The following is a 20,661-nucleotide window of genomic DNA, read 5'->3' as shown; positions in this document are numbered from 1 at the left end:
AAAACATTCTCATGTCAGTGAACTAAGCCGCAGCACTGATTATGCTGAAACTGAATATAAGCTGAAGTTGTTACAGATAAAGAACAGTCACTAAATTATTTTGAAAATTTCTTTTACTAAAATTAAAAAAAAAAATGAAACTGGGGGTGAAATTTCCCTTAGGGTTCTAAAGATTTCATACTAGTTCTCGTCACTCAAGATCGACAGTAAAAAACTCTGCATAAGGTCTGTTTTAATGAAAACACACAATAAAATACTCTGCAAATGACTTAAAAATAAATGTTATATGCCAGACAAATGTAAAAAAGTGAAGCAAGATGAGCTATTTTCTGGTCATAAAATATTTATTAAGGTATACTTTAGGGAATATAGTGAATATAAAATTTAGGATCACAATATGAAGCAATTTCAGTCCTTTCGAAAGTCAGCCCAGCCCTCAATGCTCTGTAGATGTAAAACCACTGGTGAGACTCACTAAAAGCAGTTTGACTAGTACAGAAGAGGCTTTTCATGAACATTTACAACTAGACCTGTGAATACCTCTTTTAAGTGCAAAACCACACCACATTACACTAATGCAGCAACAATGCATTCATATTGTTCTCATTAGTCATTAGTAGTCAACTTGCATAAAACACCAGAAAAAAGAACAATGGGAGCTCACAAAATGGGCTAAAAATGAACCTGTCCTTGCAAAACACACTGTAATGGGAGAAGACATTAAAAATGTTTTATGCACACTACAGAAACCAGGTTCATTCCAACGATCTCAAGTATCATTTCCTTTTCTGTAAAATCAAATTACATGAACCAGGCACAACTAATATTTGGGAGGCAGTGTGTAGCTAAAATTTCATTTAACTAATTCTTCAATGATTTATAAAATCCCCATAAATCTTTTCTGTCCTGAGGTAGTTGCAAAATAAATCATAACTTGGATACCAACTAGAGCTGAGGCTTTGACTTTTTACTCATTAAAACTAGTTGTTACTGACAGGAACTACCTTTTGATATTTAAAAGACAGTTGAGAAATGGGCCTCTTAATACACACACAAGATGATGGCTACATAGGAAAGAGGATTAGCTGCTTCAGAACATGAGAGATATGGTCCACCATTGCTTCCACCCTCCCCGCCCCCACCCCCAGCCATTTTAGATTCTTTATTGTCCAAAAAGCCACCAGGAGCAACACAGTAGAAGTAGACAAGTCATCGTCCTTTGCTGTAGCCAGGGAAGAAAAGGTCAAGTAGAGTCTGCAGAATCTCATTGGGAATCATGATGTAATTCTGGCCAAGATCATGCCGGCAAGCAGGGCAGGAGAAAACTTGAGCCTTAAAGGAGCGCTGTAAGCAATCCTAAGGCAAAACCAAAAAACAAACAAACAAAGCACGCCGAATTTCATAGGAGGGTAATGCGTGTAAGGAAAGTTCTCAACAACTTAGGCTTTTAAAAGGAATTACAAACTTACTGTTTAGCAACAAGAGAAACATGAAAGATGAACAACTGTGAAAGCCTAAATGTGCACTATGAAAACTAGTCTGCAGACGTGGCTTTTGTTCCACCTCTAGCGCATACTGTGAGACTTCATTCAGGTAAATGACTTCACTGTTGTGCGTTTAATTTCCTACCCAGTAAAACAAGGGTGTTAGAATTATGTGGTTCCCACTAACCTCATCTTCTAGGTTGGGTTTTAATCCTGTTTTTTCCTGATAGGGCACTGAAGAAAAAAAATTCAGGACTCCTCTGCTTAGAACTCAGTTAAATATTTTATCAAATCAGTTAACGTATGTGTCTTCCAAAAGTATATTTATATAATATATTTAGTTAAACTAAATATATTATAGAGTTAACTGACTCATGGTCAGGCACAAACACATAAGGTGGAAGGGTTGTTTCCATTTTACAAAGAAACTAGTTCAGAAGTTAGGTTAGGGCACACAATAATCACCAAGTAGTACAGCAAGATCCTAACCTTGATTTGACTAAAACTCAAATTTTCCTTTTATACCACACTGATAACACAATATTCAACTCCCTCTGGGCATGTTGCCACATAGAATGTGTTTAAGATTTCATTAAGTACATGGAAGCATTTCAGTTTCCACTGTAATATATGAAACAAACATAAGCTTTAAGAGAAAACAGCAGTAACATTTTACTTTCTTGTCCATTTCTACCCCTCCTCAACAATTCCAAACATGACAGAATACCTGAACTGTACATATTATTACTATATTTATTATTACTACAGGATTAAAATATGCATTTACCAGGAAGATATAATTAAATGTTGTGTGACTGGCAGGGTTCCATAATATTGTTTCATGGAAAAATGCCTCTTCACATGCTAAAAACAGGTTTAGAAGTCACTCTGCTTTACAGCCCAACAAGGGAAGGTGAGAAAGAAATTTTACTTACTTTACAGACATTGTGAAGACAATCTGTTGTCACAGGCTGGAAAACTAGCTCCTGGCAGCAGACACACATAAAAGATTGTTCCAATTTTTTCAGAAAATTCTAGAATGGTACCCAAGGAGAAGGAAAAAAGGTTAGCATTTCATAATATCTTAATGAAATTCTAGGTGTTGAGAAAAAACTGTCTTAGTCACATTTAAGTAGCAACTGTATCGAACATATTGCAGAAACTGAAGAAACCCATTCCAAGATAGACGCATTAGTTCAATATCTTAGAATTTGGTTGGAAAGGTTGTGAAGTCAAAATATATGGCATTAAAAAGTGAAAGGCCCCCTTAACCTTGCATTTCAGATTACTGTTCTGCACATTTAAAAAAATCATGGACAATTTGTCTCACGATCATTACATACAGAATTTTTTCCCCAAAAAGCTGCATGGTATCCCAGTATGTGAACATGTATAACTTTTGCTGTTATGAAATTTCAATACATGCTTTTTAAGCCAAAAATAAATAAATAAATAAAAGCAGTGGACAATAATACTCTGTAGTACCTAAGACCCCAAACAATCATTATATTTATTTTCTTAGGATTAACTTCTGTGGTATTTTGCCTCAATCGAAAATTTCCATATTTTTCTGATAATGTTTACTCAAATTGGGAGTAAATTATTAAAGGTTAAGCCATCTAAAGCAAACATGATCAAATGGGTACTCTGTACTCTTCAAAAACCATTACTGGTTCCATTTTACCCAAGTTGTTTCTTTTAAACTAGAAAGAGATACTCACAGGATAATTCTCCAGTTATTTTGAGTAGTAGGTGAGTATATTTTTTTGTTCTTTATGTTAATAGAGAAAGAATTTACAATAATTTGAAGTAAAAACAAAATCAAAGATCCCACTTCAAAGTTATATCTTGATACTAATTTGTTTATGAACATGTATTATAAAAGTCAAGTGAATTATCAACAAAGTATTATGCATCACATTAAGAAAATAACAGGAGATGTGGAAAAACTCAAACTTTAATGCTGGTTACTCTCTCCCTGACAAACTACTTTGTTAATGACCTTTCCCCACTACCTCCACAGTACTTTTAATATTAGTGTATCAACTACAGATATTTTGAGTTCCTACAATGTGCTATGGCACTCTATGTAGTGGTGATGAAAAGGCAAAAATCTCTGCTCTCTTGGAACTTTGTATTCCTTTAGGAGAGGAGAGTTAAAAAAAAAATTCAATTTTAGTGGTAACCGAGGAAACAAAACAAAACAATAGAGTGGCTTTTTTTTTTAGAAAGGGTAGCCAGGAAAGGCCTCTTTGTGGAGTGTAATACTTTTGCAGACTTACAGGATATGAAAGAGTGAGCCACATGAATATGTAATGGAGAACAGAGTATGTGTGTAAAGGCCTAGGAGCAGGAACAAGCTGAATGTGTTGAAATAGCACAGAGGTCACTGCAGACGAAGCAGTTTGGGCCTGAGAGAGTAGCAAGAGGAGACTGCAGAAGTAGGTAGGAATGCCAGATCACACTGAGCCTTGGGAAGGTGTTTGGCTATAAATGTACATACATGTAATATATGCATTTATTTAAAAGTCACCATTGCCAACACTTGATTTTTCTGGCTTAATAAACGTGTCCCTGGCTTATCTGAAGAGAATGTGCCCGAAACCGGCCCAGGGTATAAACATCCAAAGTAAATCACTAGCAGCAAGGCCAGTCAGCTGACCATCGCACAGGAGGTCCTGCCACCAGCGAGGACGACTGGTTTTGTCTCTTTCCTGTTTGAGTAATATCAATTGGTGACTTTATTTCATATAAAAGTTACACTACATAAGAGACTGGAAAATCAACTAATAAACATGATTTGCACATACTTGCCAAGTCTCACAGAGTTCAACTACTTTGATAATATTTATTATTGATAGTCAGGATATATATATTAAAAGTCTGACATCAAAGCCAGATACACATGACCAAGCCAGACAACAGCTCTGCAAAAGAGAACTTTAATGGTGGCCTTTTCCTTCACCTCTACCTGCTACTTTTTCTTGTTACCATTAATCTACAATTACATGAGCAACATTATGGTTACTAGACTTCCCCCTTCAAGTCCCCCCCCCACATACCCCATTACAGTCACTGTCCATCAGCGTAGTAAGATGCTATAGAATCACTACTTGTCTTTGTGTTGTACAGCCCTCCCTGACACCCCACCCCAACATTATGTCTACTAACAGTAATGCCCCTTTTTCACCCTTGTCCCTTGCTTTCCACCCATCCTCTCCAGCCCCTTTCCCTTTGGTAACTGTCAGTCCATTCTTGGGTTCTGTGAGCCTGCTGCTGTTTTTGTTCCTTCAGTTTTTTTCTTTGTTCTTATACTCCACATATGAGTGAAATCATTTGATACTTGTCTTTTTCAACCTGGCTTATTTCATTAAGCATAATACCCTCTAGCTCCATCCACTTTGTTGCAAATGGTAGGATTTGTTTTCTTCTTATGGCTGAATAATATTCCATTGTGTATATGTACCACATCTTCTTTATCCATTCATCTACTGATGGACACTTAGGTTGCTTCCATTTCTTGGCTATTGTAAATACTGCTGCAACAAACATAGGGGTGCATCATATGTCTTTTTCAAACTGGGCTGCTGCATTCTTAGAGTAAATTCCTAGGAGTGGAATTCCTGGGTCAAATGGTATTTCTATTTTGAGTTTTTTGAGGAACCTCCATACTGCTTTCCACAGTGGTTGAACTAATTTACATTCCCACCAGCAGTGTAGGAGGGTTCCCCCCCTTTCTCCACATCCTCACCAACATTATTTGTTGTTTGTCTTTTGGATGGTGGCCATCCTTACTGATGTGAGGTGATATCTCGTGACTTTAATTGCATTTCTCTGATGATTAGTGATGTGGAGCATCTTTTCATGTGCCTATTGGCCATCTGAATTTCTTCTTTGGAGAAGTGTTTGTTCAGATCTTCTGCCCATTTTTTAATTGGATCATTTGCTTTTTGTTTGTTGAGGCATGTGAGCTCTTTGTATATTTTGGATGTCAACCCTTTATTGGATATGTCATTTATGAATATATTCTCCCATACTATAGGATGTCTTTTTGTTCTATTGATGGTATCCTTTGCTGTACAGAAGCTTTTCAGCTTGATATAGTCCCACTTGTTCATTTTTGCTTACCTGCTACTTTTGTTTCCAGCCTACCCATAGCTGGACTCATCTGAGTTACCCAACCAGCTGTATCCCTTCCAGCCATAGAATAACTAGACTATGATCAGCAAATACTTGCTCTACCTTACTTGCTGCTCTAAGTGAAGATGACTCACCAGAGCTAGACTCACCTTATGATGGGTCTCTTGGCTAAAAAGCAAGTTAACATTTCTAACAGAGCAAAATCACTTTCCTTCTGTCCTCCAAACAGGGAAGCCTAATTCTACCAAGGATAATAATTCAACAGACTACATTTATAAGCAAAGGAAATGATGACTACAAAATACATCCAAAGGGAAGCTGATAAAACCTCACCCATTTCTAAAACCGTATCAGGAAGATCCTTCCTTAATAATGTGACTTTTTCTCAAAAAGCACACAAAGCTCTGAGAATTCCCTCTAAATCTGGATAGAAAGCACAGATAGATATTCATCAACCCCATTTCAGACACACAAGAAGTCCTGGCTTATGCACTGAGAAAAATACAAGGAACACTGGAAAAAAGAAATTACTAAGAGATGACAAGATGGAATTTCAAGAGAATCTTAGAGCCATCCACAATAGCTGCATATCACAGTACTTTGGAGAGAAAGACAACAGCAAAGTAACTATATTACACATGGCAAGAGGTTAATATCTAATAAAAAAGAAGATTCAAACTTATAAGCAAAATTAAAGATAATAAAAGCCAGTGAGCAAAGAATGAACAAAAATCTCCAGCTTTTGGGATTTGGTAAGAAAGCATCACTTTGCAAAAACAGCTTAACCCAAATTCCTATATTGGTTAACCTTGTAATTCCTTTTCACTTTAAAATTTTATGATTACCAAAAAAATCCAGAAATGTGAAGTATTTAATTAAATAATTTAGCCCTGGTTTCTTTTACACCTAGACTGAACACATAAGCACTGAAAACTATGAATTTTTTTTTGACTTATGCTATTACATAACTTTGAACTATAACAAAAAATTTCCTGTGAGTTTTAGATTAAGTTGAGTATGTTCCACAGCTGAAAATTCTTCCCATGAATAGCACCTCAACATAAATTATTAAGTTTAGGCATAGAGAAGTCAAAAACCAGTATGTAAGAGGCCTAAAATCAATTTAAAAGCATTTCAGTATTGTCTCAGCTTATTCCTGAAAGGTGGAGGCCACTGGATGAGAAGATTGGATAAAAAGATCAAGTTTTGACTGACTTTGATTAACAAATGATATTCTCCATCATTTGCTAATATTAGAACATTATTATTTAAAAAAAAAAGAAAAAAAGAAAAAGCTTTACATACTGGTCCTTCCACAAGAGATGCAAGCACTTCATCCCACAGCTTCTGGTTTTGATGATCTTCTCTAATTAGATGTTGTTGTTGAGGGGTTAGCTGGAAAGCCTCAACTGCTCCTGATGAATCTGTTGCTTTGAATACTTTGGAAGCACTTGGACAATCATCTAGATTTATTTAAAAATACATCAGCAGACTTATAGGTGATTCTAAGCAGAACTATGAAACAAAAGAGTTAACTGGCACTGGTAAGGTAAAGCATGAAGATAACCTGCATAAAGCAGCATCTAATTTCCCCTGGAGTGTAGGATCTGTATTTGCTATTTTTTGGCTCTGGCACTAATAAAATACAACAGCCCCTCCCCTGCACCTGACCCCACCCCCACCAAAAAAAAAAACCCTTCATTTTCTTTTCATTTTGTGTGAGTTTCTCAATTCATTCTCTTAATATTTCCCTTTTTAGAAACTATGTTATTAGGATTTATGTTCAGCAATCATTACCTACCATCTGTAGCTGGTCTTTTTGAGGCTCCATTGGCCTGCTTCTTTGACTGTCCTTTAGTCTTCTTCCCTTCCTTATCTGAAGGGTAACCTACTGGATACTGATGGGGGGAAAAAGTACAAATATATTTAAGTTTCACAGAGAAGAGGGGTTCTAGATCCTGGTAAGAAATTTAAAAAGGGGTTTGGGGATGAGCCTATACTTTCCCTAAGTGGACTTTAAAGGAAATAGACATTTAAAGAAACAAAATTCAAAAGACAGAAGACTATTAAAATCCTAAACTCAGTGTAAGCCATTTAGTTTTAAATGTTAAGATATTCCATTTTATAATACAATGATCTTAGTTTCAGATTAAAAGGAGAGATAAGTTTTCAAGAGTTGTGACTAGGCGGCTTAACAAATCTGAGGAATAAAGTAGAACCCTGACATGAAGGTAAGTGAAGGTCAACCACAGTGCACATACAGATGAGATTACACTAAACTGTGGGGCCAATCTTAACACACACACACAAAAAAGAAGAAATCCAAAACATTATAATCCAATATATATAATCCAAAAAATAATAAATCCAAATTTCTTATCTCCTAAAATTAGAAGACCTAAAGCCAATAAAATGATTGAACTGTTTATCAACCAAAGGTTAGACTAACAAGTAAATTCTACCTATTATCCTTGTGTTTTACTGGCTACCCCTTTTTTCTCTTGGTATGCTTTGCTATTAACACTCATATTTAAAGCTTAATGTTTCAGGCCTCATCAATGATATTATCATCTCAACCTAATAATAGGGCTTATCTGCTTCTGCTCAGTTTTAAATGTAATCTACACAGAACATTGCTCTGCTGAACATTGGATCTGAGAAAAATCTTTTCAAAAATGTGTCAACAACTTTTAAAAATATTTAGTTATAAAAAATTATCTGGCAGTTATTTCAGCAGCTGATGGATCTCATTTGTTTCAATTTCATGAGTTTAAAAGGAAAACAAAAATAGAAACAGACTTGCACTAGAAGACACACACTCACCTGCCTGGGTGGCCAGACACTTGCCCATAGTTCAGCCCCTACACATGCAGTGTGGGCAGAGCCAGGGAAATGACAAAGCTGGTAGTCTTTACGGGAAGCACAACAATGGGGAATGATGGAGGATGAACTCAAACCATGCTCTGAAGTCAGTGTCAGGGACAAAGTCCAGGGTGAATAGGCAGTGGAGGGGGAATGTAGCCATACCATCCATTATGCACACAAAGCCAACAAAGTCTTATATGGGTTAATAGCTGAGCATGGGCAAAGGGGGAAAAAAAAAAGGCAAAGCACTAAAGGTGGTGACAGGACAGGGAAGCAGCTTTGAGGGGGAAGAGAGAAAAGGGGTGAGGAAAAGTGAGAAGGGTAGAAAGCAGACCACTCTTACAAGCCACCTCCCCCCTTCCCCTGCCAGAGATACAACCCCCTGTGCCCTCTAGGAGAAACTTCCCTTCTTAAGGTCTCCTATACGTAAATTTACATATCTTTTTCCCTCATACATTAAGGCATTTCCAAACTGAATTGGAAATATTTTACATTGCATTGACAAACCCTGCTTTTCCCAGGCACAATTCTTGGTCTTATGGCATTTTGACACCTAGGTTACTACCTTTTTACTTCTTTTCCTTCTGCATACTTGCATGATCTCATTCCTCACCGCTTACAGTCCACTGATCAACTGCTGTGGGTTATATCCAGTATTAAGGGATGAGACAGTATAGAGGTGTACATTTTATGAACACGCAAGTAGCCTAGACAAATGTAATCTAACCTGTAAACGTAGACATAGTCTCCTTGACCGTTCTATTCCTTCTGAGGTCCAAGGAGCAGGTTCAACATCATCTCTTCTTAAAAGATAGCGCCAAACCAAGAATCCATGGCTTGATGAAATCTCCGGCCAGTATTTCACCACCTAAATCATAACATTTCAGCGCTGGTTTGAGATTTAAAGTTTAGATTTATTCATACTGTCATATTAGTGGTCTAAGTAAATTTGGTAAAAGTAAACACAACTTAAAAGATACTTGCTGTGTTTTAAGAACAGTATGTAATATTCACTAAAATATTGTTTGACCTTATTTCCTAATTAAAATAGTTCCCAGTACAGATAGCTACATATTTTAAATAGTAATAAGATTATGATCAATAATTAGTAATTTTGCATAATAGTAGGTAGTAGATGGTGGCAGTAGATGCCTCCATTTTTAAACAAAGAATATAACACTTTAAAAATAAAAATGTGCTCTGCTTTGCAAATCTATTGCAGTTAAAATCATTCTGAAAGATGTAAGAATCAATATGTGCAATGGCCAAGTTATTTAAATAACTTTATCAAGAGAACATATATTTATAAAAAGCTTAACCCAAAATGTAAATCTGCCCTTGGGGACTTCAAATAAACCTTAAAAGAAAAGTATCAAAGTTAAGACCTTGCTTGTGCATCTGTTACATTTCCAGAAAAAGTAGAAATACTTAAGATGGTCTACTGATTCCTTTAGCCCACCCCCAGTAGCACAGTTCCCTGTGGCAACCCTGCCTTGAAAGCCCAGGAAGAATGACTAACAAGATGTCATGCCAGATAGAGCACCTTATAAATGCCATCATATCTGTTGCCTTCTTCAGGAGCATATTTGCTGATCTTCCTCCCTTTAAAACTGCGTATCACTCTGACTGGCTTACCAGCTCTCCAATTCCGAGACTCTGCTCCAATTTTATCATCCAATGGAGCATCACAGTTTAGGGCCAATGCCCTAAAAAATAAAACAAAGTCTTTATACCAAGTAATCTTTCTGTAAGTATATAATCGCATCATTAGCTCAATTAAAAGGTAAATTATGCCTTACCTGATGGTTAAGATTCTATGATTCTTTCCATATTATTCCAGATAATAGGATTATGCTTTCCCCCACCAGCAGAGAAGACAAATCAGTTTTCTGATGTCACCCCCAAGCCAGGGGATTGGTTCTCAGATAGCCTGTAGGGTTCTTCTGAAAGTAATAACATCTGTGCCACGTATAATAGAAAACAACTAGAAATACATGGAATTTTCTTTAAATAACGTTTGTTGAGGGAAGGGAGAAAATTGGAAAACTAAAGCAAGTGATTGTTGTAGTAGTTATTTTTGATAAAGGAGTGAGGTAATGGCTGGAATAATGCAGAAAGAAATCCAAAAAATAAATTTCAAGCAAGGTACAAATGACCTACCTAAGTTTACTTTCCTTATTCCAGACAATACGATTCTTTAATGTTTAGAAGCTATGAAGAACAAGTTCAATATGAGAATATCCTTGAAAGACCTCCAGTAAAAAAAAAGGAAGCTTAAATAAAACGGAAGCATTCAAATGCCTATGCTAAATCATGACAATAAAGATTTTTGGCTGCTTAAAATCACTACATTTTACTAATTACATGAACAAGGAGGAACACTGAGCTGGAAGCAGTGTCTGATTTAACTGAAGCCTCCTTAGTGGTGTACTCAGTAGTAATTAATCAGTAAGGTTATTAGATGTTAGAAGACCTTTCTTGAGAGAACTTAGTACTGCCAAACAAAACAAAACCCAAACTGGAATCTATTTAAAGTTAGTATTTTTCCTTCCCAAGACACCTATTTCCTACCTTAAACAAAAAGAAACCACTGAGAACATGTAAGGGGGGGTTAAAAACAAAAAAAGACAACCACCACAGCCTCCCCTCCCCGCAATCTGGTAAAATCAGATTATGACACAAAATACTTTTTCAGGGTATATAGTTCTTTTTATAAATAAGGTTCAAATTTTAAAAAAAATGACTCTAAACAACCAATCTACTGAAATCTCTTGATCATAATTTTTATATTGCAAAAGTAAGTATTTCATTAAAAAAAACTTTTATAGGTGTGATCAAAGATAACCTTACAAAGTTTCTTTTTTATCTCAGAGAGATGCAGTAAAACTGGGAAGTAGAAGAAAATACAGCCATCAACCCTAGGGATGGTTTTACCTCTGATTTATGGAATACCTACTGAAACAGATCATCTTAAAGAGCCAGGATAAGAAGTACTATCTTCACATTAATGAATAGAATGCTTTGGTACTCACAGGTACCTTTAGTCATAACAACTGCCATGGCTAACTGGCATTATGAACTCACTTCTAGCTTCACATAAGCATGCAGGCTTTTCATGAATGTGAAAAGAGTCCAAGAGGATGAAATTAGGCAAAACAACAAAGCTGTCCAAAGCTCATTGAGTTCAATTGCCTCTAACTGCCCTGATCAAAGACGCCCACGTTACCTTACTGCCCTCCTGAGTTACAGCTGAGAAGAAATAGGAACAAACTTCTCAATAGCAAGAAGCAGCTGTCAAACTATCTCTTAGGAGAGCAGCAAATATGAACTGGAAAATATACTAGTTAGGAAAGAGTATCGTGTCGGTCAGAACTAAGGGCCTTCTACCTCAGTTTTCATGTTTATAAAACATATAGGCACCTCTCTTTGCCTAAGAGGTCTTTAGAGTCACAAGTCATACCCACAGTTTAATGTATAAATTAACTGAATGGATGTTACAGTCTCGATGAAAAGTCAATCCTAAATTGTTTTGAGTATTTCATTTTCACTACCTTCCTTTTAATCCATTTTTATGACCTGTTAATTATTTTCTAATGAGACTATAACATACGGTAAATAGGGTATATTTACTACATTCTTCAAAAGCTTGAAAAGGATCTACTATTTACCTTTACAAGTACCACTAATTATAAAAGTTTCATTCAAGCAAAATAATCTACTATTAAAGGGAAAATACAGTTGTCCAATTTGACAACTTCAAAAGCTCTTTTGCAAACTCAAGATACATTTTCATTGACAAAAACACATCAAAATATTTCTAACTCTTTTTAAGATCATTCCTTCTAAAGAGCTGCTTTCCTGCTAGACAAAGATTGACTAGGGACTAGAATCCTGCCTCAGGAATGTTTTCACCAGCAAATCTGACCTGTCTCCTCTGCTGGTTCTTCAGTAAAATAATCCTACTGTCAGAAATAATATAGAAGGAAGACATAAAAACAGATTCTAGGTAACTTGGTATATAACAAAGTCTTAAAATCATACTAGTATATTCTATACTTTTCAGAGTAATCAGAAATTAAGGGCATACTACTTAAAACCTCAGACTTAAACCTTAGACTCAAAAAAGCAAAAAAATACTCACTTTAAGCAATAATCCACAAAACACCCTTAATAATAGAATATAAAAAATTTCAACTTTATGAAATGATTGTAAAATTATCAGTATGGTAAGTTATAATGTGATTACTGCTATCTGATGATTTGGGTTACTTAATCTATTATTATTGACATTTGCATGCATTTATCAAATAAAGCATTCTGAAGTTGTTAAATTTTCTTTTCTCATGGAAGTTGGAATGTCATTTACACTTCCAAAGAATAAAGGTTAACACAAGGTGGCTCTTTTGTAATGCTTTATAAGCATTTAGTTAGACAAGGTCCCTTCTGCAATTAAACATTCTTAAGTAACATTAAAAGACATCTTACTATAAATCGTAAATCGTAACAGCACCTTGAGTGCAGTTCCGAGTAAGTTATCTGACATTTCATTTATATGCATACACGTGGCTCCCAAACTTAACCCTACTGAGTCTCCTCTAAAAAGAAGTTTGTCACTTAAAAAAGGTAAATCTATGTTGAGTAAAATATAACTTTGACCTTTGGTGAAATAGATAAGCCACCTGGTCCTCAACTGCACTTAAATTTATAGGCTCCTTTCCTTCAAATGTTTCAACACGTTTTCAAATGCAAAGCATATACATTACAACTGGAAATTACATCATTTTAAAAATAACAAAATGAAGAAATGTTATGATGCTTGCAAAGTCATATGAGGTAATGAGATTTTAATTTTAGATCTTTAACTCTCAATTTAAGATTCTCCTCTGTAGTCTAAGCTACCAATTACAGTCCCATAACCAAACTGTGATACAAAGCCCAAATTCAAAATAGTCCTCACAAACTCTAACAACAAAGAGTACCTGTTCATGTTTGTTAATGTTTGATCAGCCGATGGTGCACCAATTCTTTTATTGCCAGCAAGATTTTTACCACCACTCCCAGTGTATGTGAATTCATCACCTCGGTCCTGAAGGAGAAGATTTTCAGCATTAACACACCTAAACCCAACGATAATTTCTTCATTCACAGAACATTTGATTAGGATATTATGAATTAACATGTTCCCTCAAGATATATACCAAAATAAGGCAAAATTTAAACACAATCTTGTATGTAGTATACCTTCAAGTTTTATCACTTGACCTAAAGATTTCATTTTAAAGTTAGTTTCCAATACCTCCAAACATGGCTATTCTCATATTATATATCCAATAAAATAATCTATAAAATGTTAATGAAATGGGGCCTATATGGGCTGGGAATATTGTTTCATTTAATTCAATTTTATCAGATTACCGTTACCAATATTAGCTTGTAGGTTCTCTACCACTTTAATAAATACTCCATAACTGATTTTCCAACAGCAGTTTACACTGCACCCATGTTTGCTGCTAAATTTTAAGTTCAAAATCCTAACAGCATGCTAAGTATTTGATATTTCATATTCTATGGGTTCACTCGAATTACATTCAGGTAAAATAATCACTTAACATTAAAATGAAAGTTAGAAAAGAACTTGAAAACTGTTAAGTTGTATATCTCCTAGATGTGAAAAAAATATACTAAAGGAATATGTTACATAAACTAGCCTCACAAACACTGTAATTGTGGGAGTGTTGTAAAGTAAAAAGTAGTGGGGACTTGGAGAGCTATTTAATAGAGAAAGCCTAAGCTAAATATGTTTAAAACAGAAGAACAAAAACATTTCTGATTATTCTTTATGAGCAAAATAATCAAGTAAGAATAGTTTAAAAATTCTGTCATTAACTCATTTACCCTTCAATCTTTACATCACCAAACACTTCTAATTATCATCAGGAAAAAAAGAATTGCCAGACTGTTAGAGCTCAGACTTTTTCCTCTGGAAAAATAATCAGCCTAAATTTGTTTATCTTCTAGCCCATGCTCCACTAAGTTGTACCTCTGAATTCTTGTTATATGGCCACAACTCCATAAATTATCTCATTTAATATCAATAACTTTATGATATAAAATCATGACACTATTTTTTCTATTTTACACATGGAGAAACTGAATTTTACTGGAGTTAAACAGATTTGGTCCACACAAATTTGAAAGCCCAGATCAAATACAATTGGCCAGGTGCTAAAAACATATGGCAAAGAGACTCTAATTTTCAGTTGGTTTGTCTTCTTACAGAGCCATAAAGAAAATTCTAGGGGCTGACTATAATAAACTGTATAGCATTCCTATTTCTGAAAAACACTTCAAGATAATAGCTTCAAAATATGCACATTAAAGGGGTACTCAAAGGAGTAACCTGGGTATTTCCATTTTCAGTTTCCTTTGCCATACTAATGTAAATGTACTGCCAAATTTGCCTTTCATTAAGATGGCATGGTTTTCTACCTTGAAAACACTATATTTGCAGCTTTCCATGGCTACTCTAAATCATTATGATATACTATGAAAGCAAGCAAATGAAAGAGAATGGGAAAAAATACCTGCAAAGTATATATTCAACGAACAGTAAAAAAACAAAACCCAATTAGAAAAAAGGTAAAAGACCTGAATAGACAGATAAACCACCATACCACCAAGAGGTTATACACATATTAAATAGCAAATAAATCAAGTCCAACATCAGCCTTTAGGGAAATGTCATTAACCACAATGAGATATCCCCACACACCCACCAGAATGGCTATAATAAAGCACCACCACAAAATGCTGGCGAGGTTGCAAAACTGGATCACTCATACACTGCTAATAGGAATGCAAGTGGCACGGTCTCTCTTGAAAACAGCTTGGCAGTTTCTTAAAAAATTAAACATGTTAATTACCATAAAATCCAGCAATTGCACTTTTAGGCCTTTATCCCAGAGAAATGAAGACTTGTTTACAAAAAAAAAACCTGTACACAAATGCTTACTGAAGCTTTATAATAGCCCCAAACCAAAACAACCCAGATATTCTTCAACATGTAAATGGTTAAACAAACTGCCATACACCTATATCATGGGCTATACTACTCAGCAATAAAAAATGAACTATTAATACATGCCACAATTTGAGAATTGTCAAGGGTTGAGGGAGCAGATATAGTAGACGTGGCTATAAAAAGGCAACAGGAAGGGACCCTAGTGTAAAGGAAATGTTCAGTGTCCTGAATGTATCAGTCAATATCCTGTAGTAAAGTTTTGCAAGATGCTACCACTGTGGGCAAATGGGCAAAAGGCAGAGAGATCACTATGGTATTTCTAATGCCACATGTCAACCTGCAATTATCCCAAAATCGTAAGTTTAATTTTAAAGCAATGAGCTCTGTAGAGAATGTATTTTCACTGCAATTATCAGTCACTACATGTCTATGTAAATCAAATCAGTACACTCAAAGATTAAAGACTGCCAATTGATTTACCCTGTAGCTTGTATAGAACTGACCACTTCAACATGAAAACCATGCTAAAAGGAGATGGTATTTGGTATATCCTACACAAACCTTCGGTATTTTAACGAATGACCATGACAGGTTCTAAAGAACAAGGTTGTATTAGAACTTACTACTTCATCCGCAAATCCACCAGCCAGGACAAGAGAATAAGCCCCATCATTACTTCGACCATGAATTCCACCCACATGGGGTCTATGGACACCAGCTTCGCTCACCTATAAAAGAAATAAGTCTCAAAATACCTTTGAACAGTTGGTGAAATTATACTTACAAAATGCTTTCAAATATTGTGTTATATCCTAAAAGCCTCCAACTAAGAACTGAGTGTCACCCAAAGGTCTATCTTCTGCTCACTGACTTCACTTCTAACTATATATCCCTTAGGTACTGAGCTGATTGATGTCTCTTAAAACTGCTTAGGCCTAGAATTCTGAGTTTCAAAATAATTAAATAATCATCTCTTGTGTCTATTGGTAATTGCAGCTCAATTCAGGTAGAAAAGAATTTACAATCAGTGCTCTAGATCTCCCTTCTTATCTCTTGTTTTTGATTACGGCACTGTTTGTTTCCTGGACAAGTAAAAAAGGCAAGAGTTGTTTTAACCTCATTCTTTTCCTTCATTCTTCCATCCCTTTTAGCAACAATTACTGTTGACTTGATCTCCTAAATCTCTCAAACTTCCACTGCTGTTAGACTCATGAATGCTTAAAACAGCCTTTTTCACTACCTCCAGTTTTGTTCCTCCAAATCCATTCTACCCATCACAAACAGAATGATCCTTTTAAGAAAAAAATGTGCTTTGAATATTCAACTACTTAAAATATATTAGATAGTCTTATAGTATATCAAGCCCAAATTAAAGATTATACATTAGTCTCTCTCAATCTGCTTCCTATGTTCTTTCCCAGCCTTATCTCCAGCTTCTCCTTCATGGAGCCCATATGTTTGAGCCAAAACTACTCAACATTACCCAAATATGCTACTACCCATTTGCTTAGTTTACTCATGCTATTCTACTACTTCAATGGCCTACTGTTTTTTCCCCATACTTTTTCAATTCTGACTGAAACAATGCCACTTCTTCACATACTTAAAATTCCCTGAGAGAAATATACTAATTCATCTGTTTATCATGTAACTGTTCTTAGCAGAGGAAAGGAAGCTGAAATCCCAGCCCACCTAGTGACTAGGGAAGAAGCACATCAGAAGCCAATGAGAAGCTGAGAAGAGCAACACAACCAGGATTTTGGCTTTGAACACATCAGGTCCTTCAGAAGACAGGACCACTCAATTCCCAACCTCATCAACCCTGATAAAAATAAATCTGTTCTGAGTCTTCCCCACTTCCTAAAAGGGCAATTCATCCTTCTAGTTACTCAGGCCAACAACCTCAAAATCATCTAAGACCTTGTGAAGGGGGCTTTTAGAGTCTGAGTTTGGGAATGAATTAGTGACAAGTATACAAACAATGAACAAACAAAAAACAAGTCAATTAAAATACACTTTTTTTTGTATTTGGTTTTATTATACTGTATTTATTTATAGTATTTTTACTGTGTTTATAGATCCAAAGTCATAATGATATAAATCTTGAATACTGATTCGGCCAAAATTATGATATAACTATTCCAAGAATGGAAGAACAGACTGTGAGTGTTAAATTAAATGCTCATCTTCCATAGAAAAAAGTTAGTAAAACTAAAATATGAAGACAAAAGCAGTATAAGCCATGTTATTTAGAAATAAGGCAGTAAATCCAGAAGAAATAAAACTTTAAAGTGGATGTCTCTGAGGAAAAAAATGGAGATTAGAAGAGGGTAGGTTTTTAAAATATAAATCATATTCTAGTATTCAACTTTTCAAGGTACATGCATGTATTATATTAATTTAAAAATGTTATCGGTGGTCTAAGCACCAGGGCCACTCAGCTCCTATTTAAAGCTCAGAATCCTGTGTTTGGAAACTGCTTTACCTAACAAGTTTTTTGTTTTCACATCAAGTTTTCCATAATGATAAAACTACCTTTCTGAAGAAGAAATTTCCTAAATACAATAGAGTCTTCTTCAAAAGGAAAAGAGAAGTAATTTTATCCTTGGATTATCTGTCACTTCCTCTGACCAATATCTTAACATTTTTACAAGAGGATAAGGCCCCCTGCCCCCCAAAATACCTAAAGTGAGTTTTAGGAGTTCAATGACATTAAATGAGAACTTTACCACATGACCTAAAGAAAAAAATTTAGTATTTGAAGTATTAAATTCTTAACAAGAAAATTATTTAGAAAACTTAACAGTAATGTTAACTGCTTTAACTGTAACAGAACAGTAAAACAAAGTGATGAAGAGGCAGAGCTGGTGCCTAATTCCATGTTTTTCTGTCAAGCAATGGGGAAGTCTAAACGTTCAACAGAAAATCTTTCTTTCTAACAACTGAATGCCATGTGATACTAGCTGGTTAGTCCATTTATAATCATTAGACAATAACATTGCTACAATTTGGACTATACCTGATTTTACCCTCTCAACTAAGCCATTATAAAACATACCTGAACCCTAAATCTCCAAGTTGATCCAACAGGAATCCCAGGAATAGGTCCATAATGATTAGAAGGAACAATAGTACATTCTCTAGTGCGACCAACACAAGCCATTCCCTGTAAGTTACAGAGCAAACTGTTTGAGAAATCAGTTACGTTAAATCTTAAAGAAAGTCCTTAGTTCTGATAAAATGTGAATAAAATAGAAACCCAACTATTTATATGATTAACAGTATATAACAATTTATGACTAAATACATAATTAACAATTATAATATAAAAGTTAACAATTTATGATGAAAAATAGTTGTTAATATTTCTGACAGTTAAAAGTATCATTTATACCATCACTGCTATTGGTATTGGAACTTTATAACTTGCATTACAGTAATAAATATTCTAATTGGGAAGAAAAGGAAACTTTCTTCTTTACCCTGCCCCAGTCTCTCCGGCTTTCAGTACTAGCTGATGGCATCTTTGATTTCTTTTTACTCATCTTGAGTCTTTCACCAGCCTTTACAACCTCACTGGAATCAGTTTTACAGGAAGGACAATACCTTTGAAAGTAAAAAAGAAATTTTGGTAAAACCATATTAAAGCCAACAACAGAATTGTGGCCTTTCTAGGTTAGAACAAGTTTTATGATGTGATACTTGGTGTATATTATAGAGCTTCAGCTGGCATTTAAGTATTAAACTTCTCAAAAGATTTATATAGTTAGGAAAGGCAAAAAAAAAAAACCCCATCATTCTTTTAAGAGAACTTAAAAGATTATTAATATAAAATCTCAAATTCAGTTCAAAAGCCACACAAAGCCATCCAGTTCAAATGGCACCATGAACCTTACCACTAACCCTGAGAACAGAAGTCATTTATTTGAAGTTATCATTAAAGAAAACTAAAACAAGATGATTCTAGATTGAATCTAACAAGACGATTCTAGATTATCATTAAAAGAAAACTAAAACAAGACAATTCTAGATTGAGCTATGCAACTGATGAATCTCCTTGTTTAAATTCATTACCAGAATTTTCAGTCAAAAATGTATAGTCTATTACAGGTATACAGGATTCAAGAATGTTTGTTTATATTAGCCTTATCCACAGCTTAATTTTATTTCCCTGTACTTGCTTGTCCTTTAGCCTATTTGTAATTGGTCACACTAATGTAACCTGTATATCATTATAAGCTGCCTTAAATCAAATCTAAGAAGCAAAATATATCCACAGAATGACATGGGACTATTCTTGTGTCACCAAGGAATGGAAACTTTGGAAATATCCTAACAAAGATCTACTGTCCACTACCCCCATTATTAAGTGTATCTGTATTTTCCATTCATAATTATGTATTATATATGGCCTTTAGAGCAATGACAATGCCTATCCCCACTAGTCAATTATGCCTACCTAATTATGAGATATCTTGGTTAGTACTATAGGAAAGAAAAATGTAAATAATTCAGTCCCTGAATCTGAGTAAGTTAGGGAGTGAAACACAGAGACAAATTCAAGATGAAATTATGTATGAAAAGGCAATAAATACTATCAAGTAAAACCCTTCTAATTAAAATCAGGAAAGCTTCCAAAAATTAAATTTGTTCTAATAAAGACTGTATTTTACTTGATGTGCTTTTGTAACTAAATTTTATCAAAGATCTATAGTTAAAGCAGGTATTATCTCAGTCTGAAAAGAAAATGAGTTCAGGGATTAAATATACACAGACATGATTTCAAGTAGTAAAGAAGATGACTTAAGGTTAAGGAGTCCCAGGTAGAGTGAAGTGTCTTGATATGAATGTAGAGATCCTCCACAGAGTAATCTAAGACAGTCTTCTTATCCTTCACACATCCCTGGGCTTAATTCCTTCATCAGGTTTGTTCAGAACTTCCTACATGCAAGCCACTAATTTGGGGCTGGGGGAAAATGTTTATGATCAATATGCAGTAGTAAGAAGCCAGGGAAGGCATTCCAAAGAAATATTCTGCATGAAGGTCCTGAGGCCTAAGCAGAAATGGTATGCTTTGAAGAACATAAAGGGTATAGCTGAAGTTTAGTAAATGAGTAGGCACGGGCCAGGTTATAGATGGCAAGCGCCTAG

At 35.0% G+C, this 20,661-nt stretch overlaps 1 protein-coding gene across 7 annotated transcripts in view; it reads right to left on the bottom strand.

Annotated features, from left to right (window-relative positions):
- Positions 1 to 20,661, bottom strand: part of UHRF2 (ubiquitin like with PHD and ring finger domains 2) — a 97,620-nt gene that overhangs the window by 26,706 nt on the left and 50,253 nt on the right. For 4 of the 7 annotated variants that reach the window (XM_036878860.2, XM_036878859.2, XM_057498652.1 and 1 more), the window contains exons 7-15: positions 18,993 to 19,116; positions 18,569 to 18,676; positions 16,134 to 16,238; positions 13,469 to 13,575; positions 10,033 to 10,195; positions 9,217 to 9,357; positions 7,426 to 7,522; positions 6,930 to 7,087; positions 2,420 to 2,518 (exon numbers count right to left, since the gene is read on the bottom strand). In XM_036878860.2, the coding sequence (XP_036734755.1) occupies positions 2,420 to 2,518; positions 6,930 to 7,087; positions 7,426 to 7,522; positions 9,217 to 9,357; positions 10,033 to 10,195; positions 13,469 to 13,575; positions 16,134 to 16,238; positions 18,569 to 18,676; positions 18,993 to 19,116 (1,102 nt within the window). The other 3 variants (XM_036878856.2, XM_036878861.2, XM_036878863.2) reach the window with 3 other exon arrangements.

The sequence above is a fragment of the Manis pentadactyla genome, chromosome 3, assembly GCF_030020395.1.
Source record: "Manis pentadactyla isolate mManPen7 chromosome 3, mManPen7.hap1, whole genome shotgun sequence".
NCBI lineage: Eukaryota > Metazoa > Chordata > Mammalia > Pholidota > Manidae > Manis > Manis pentadactyla.
Note: the sequence above shows the minus strand (reverse complement) of the source record. Positions and strands in the feature narration are given on the sequence as shown.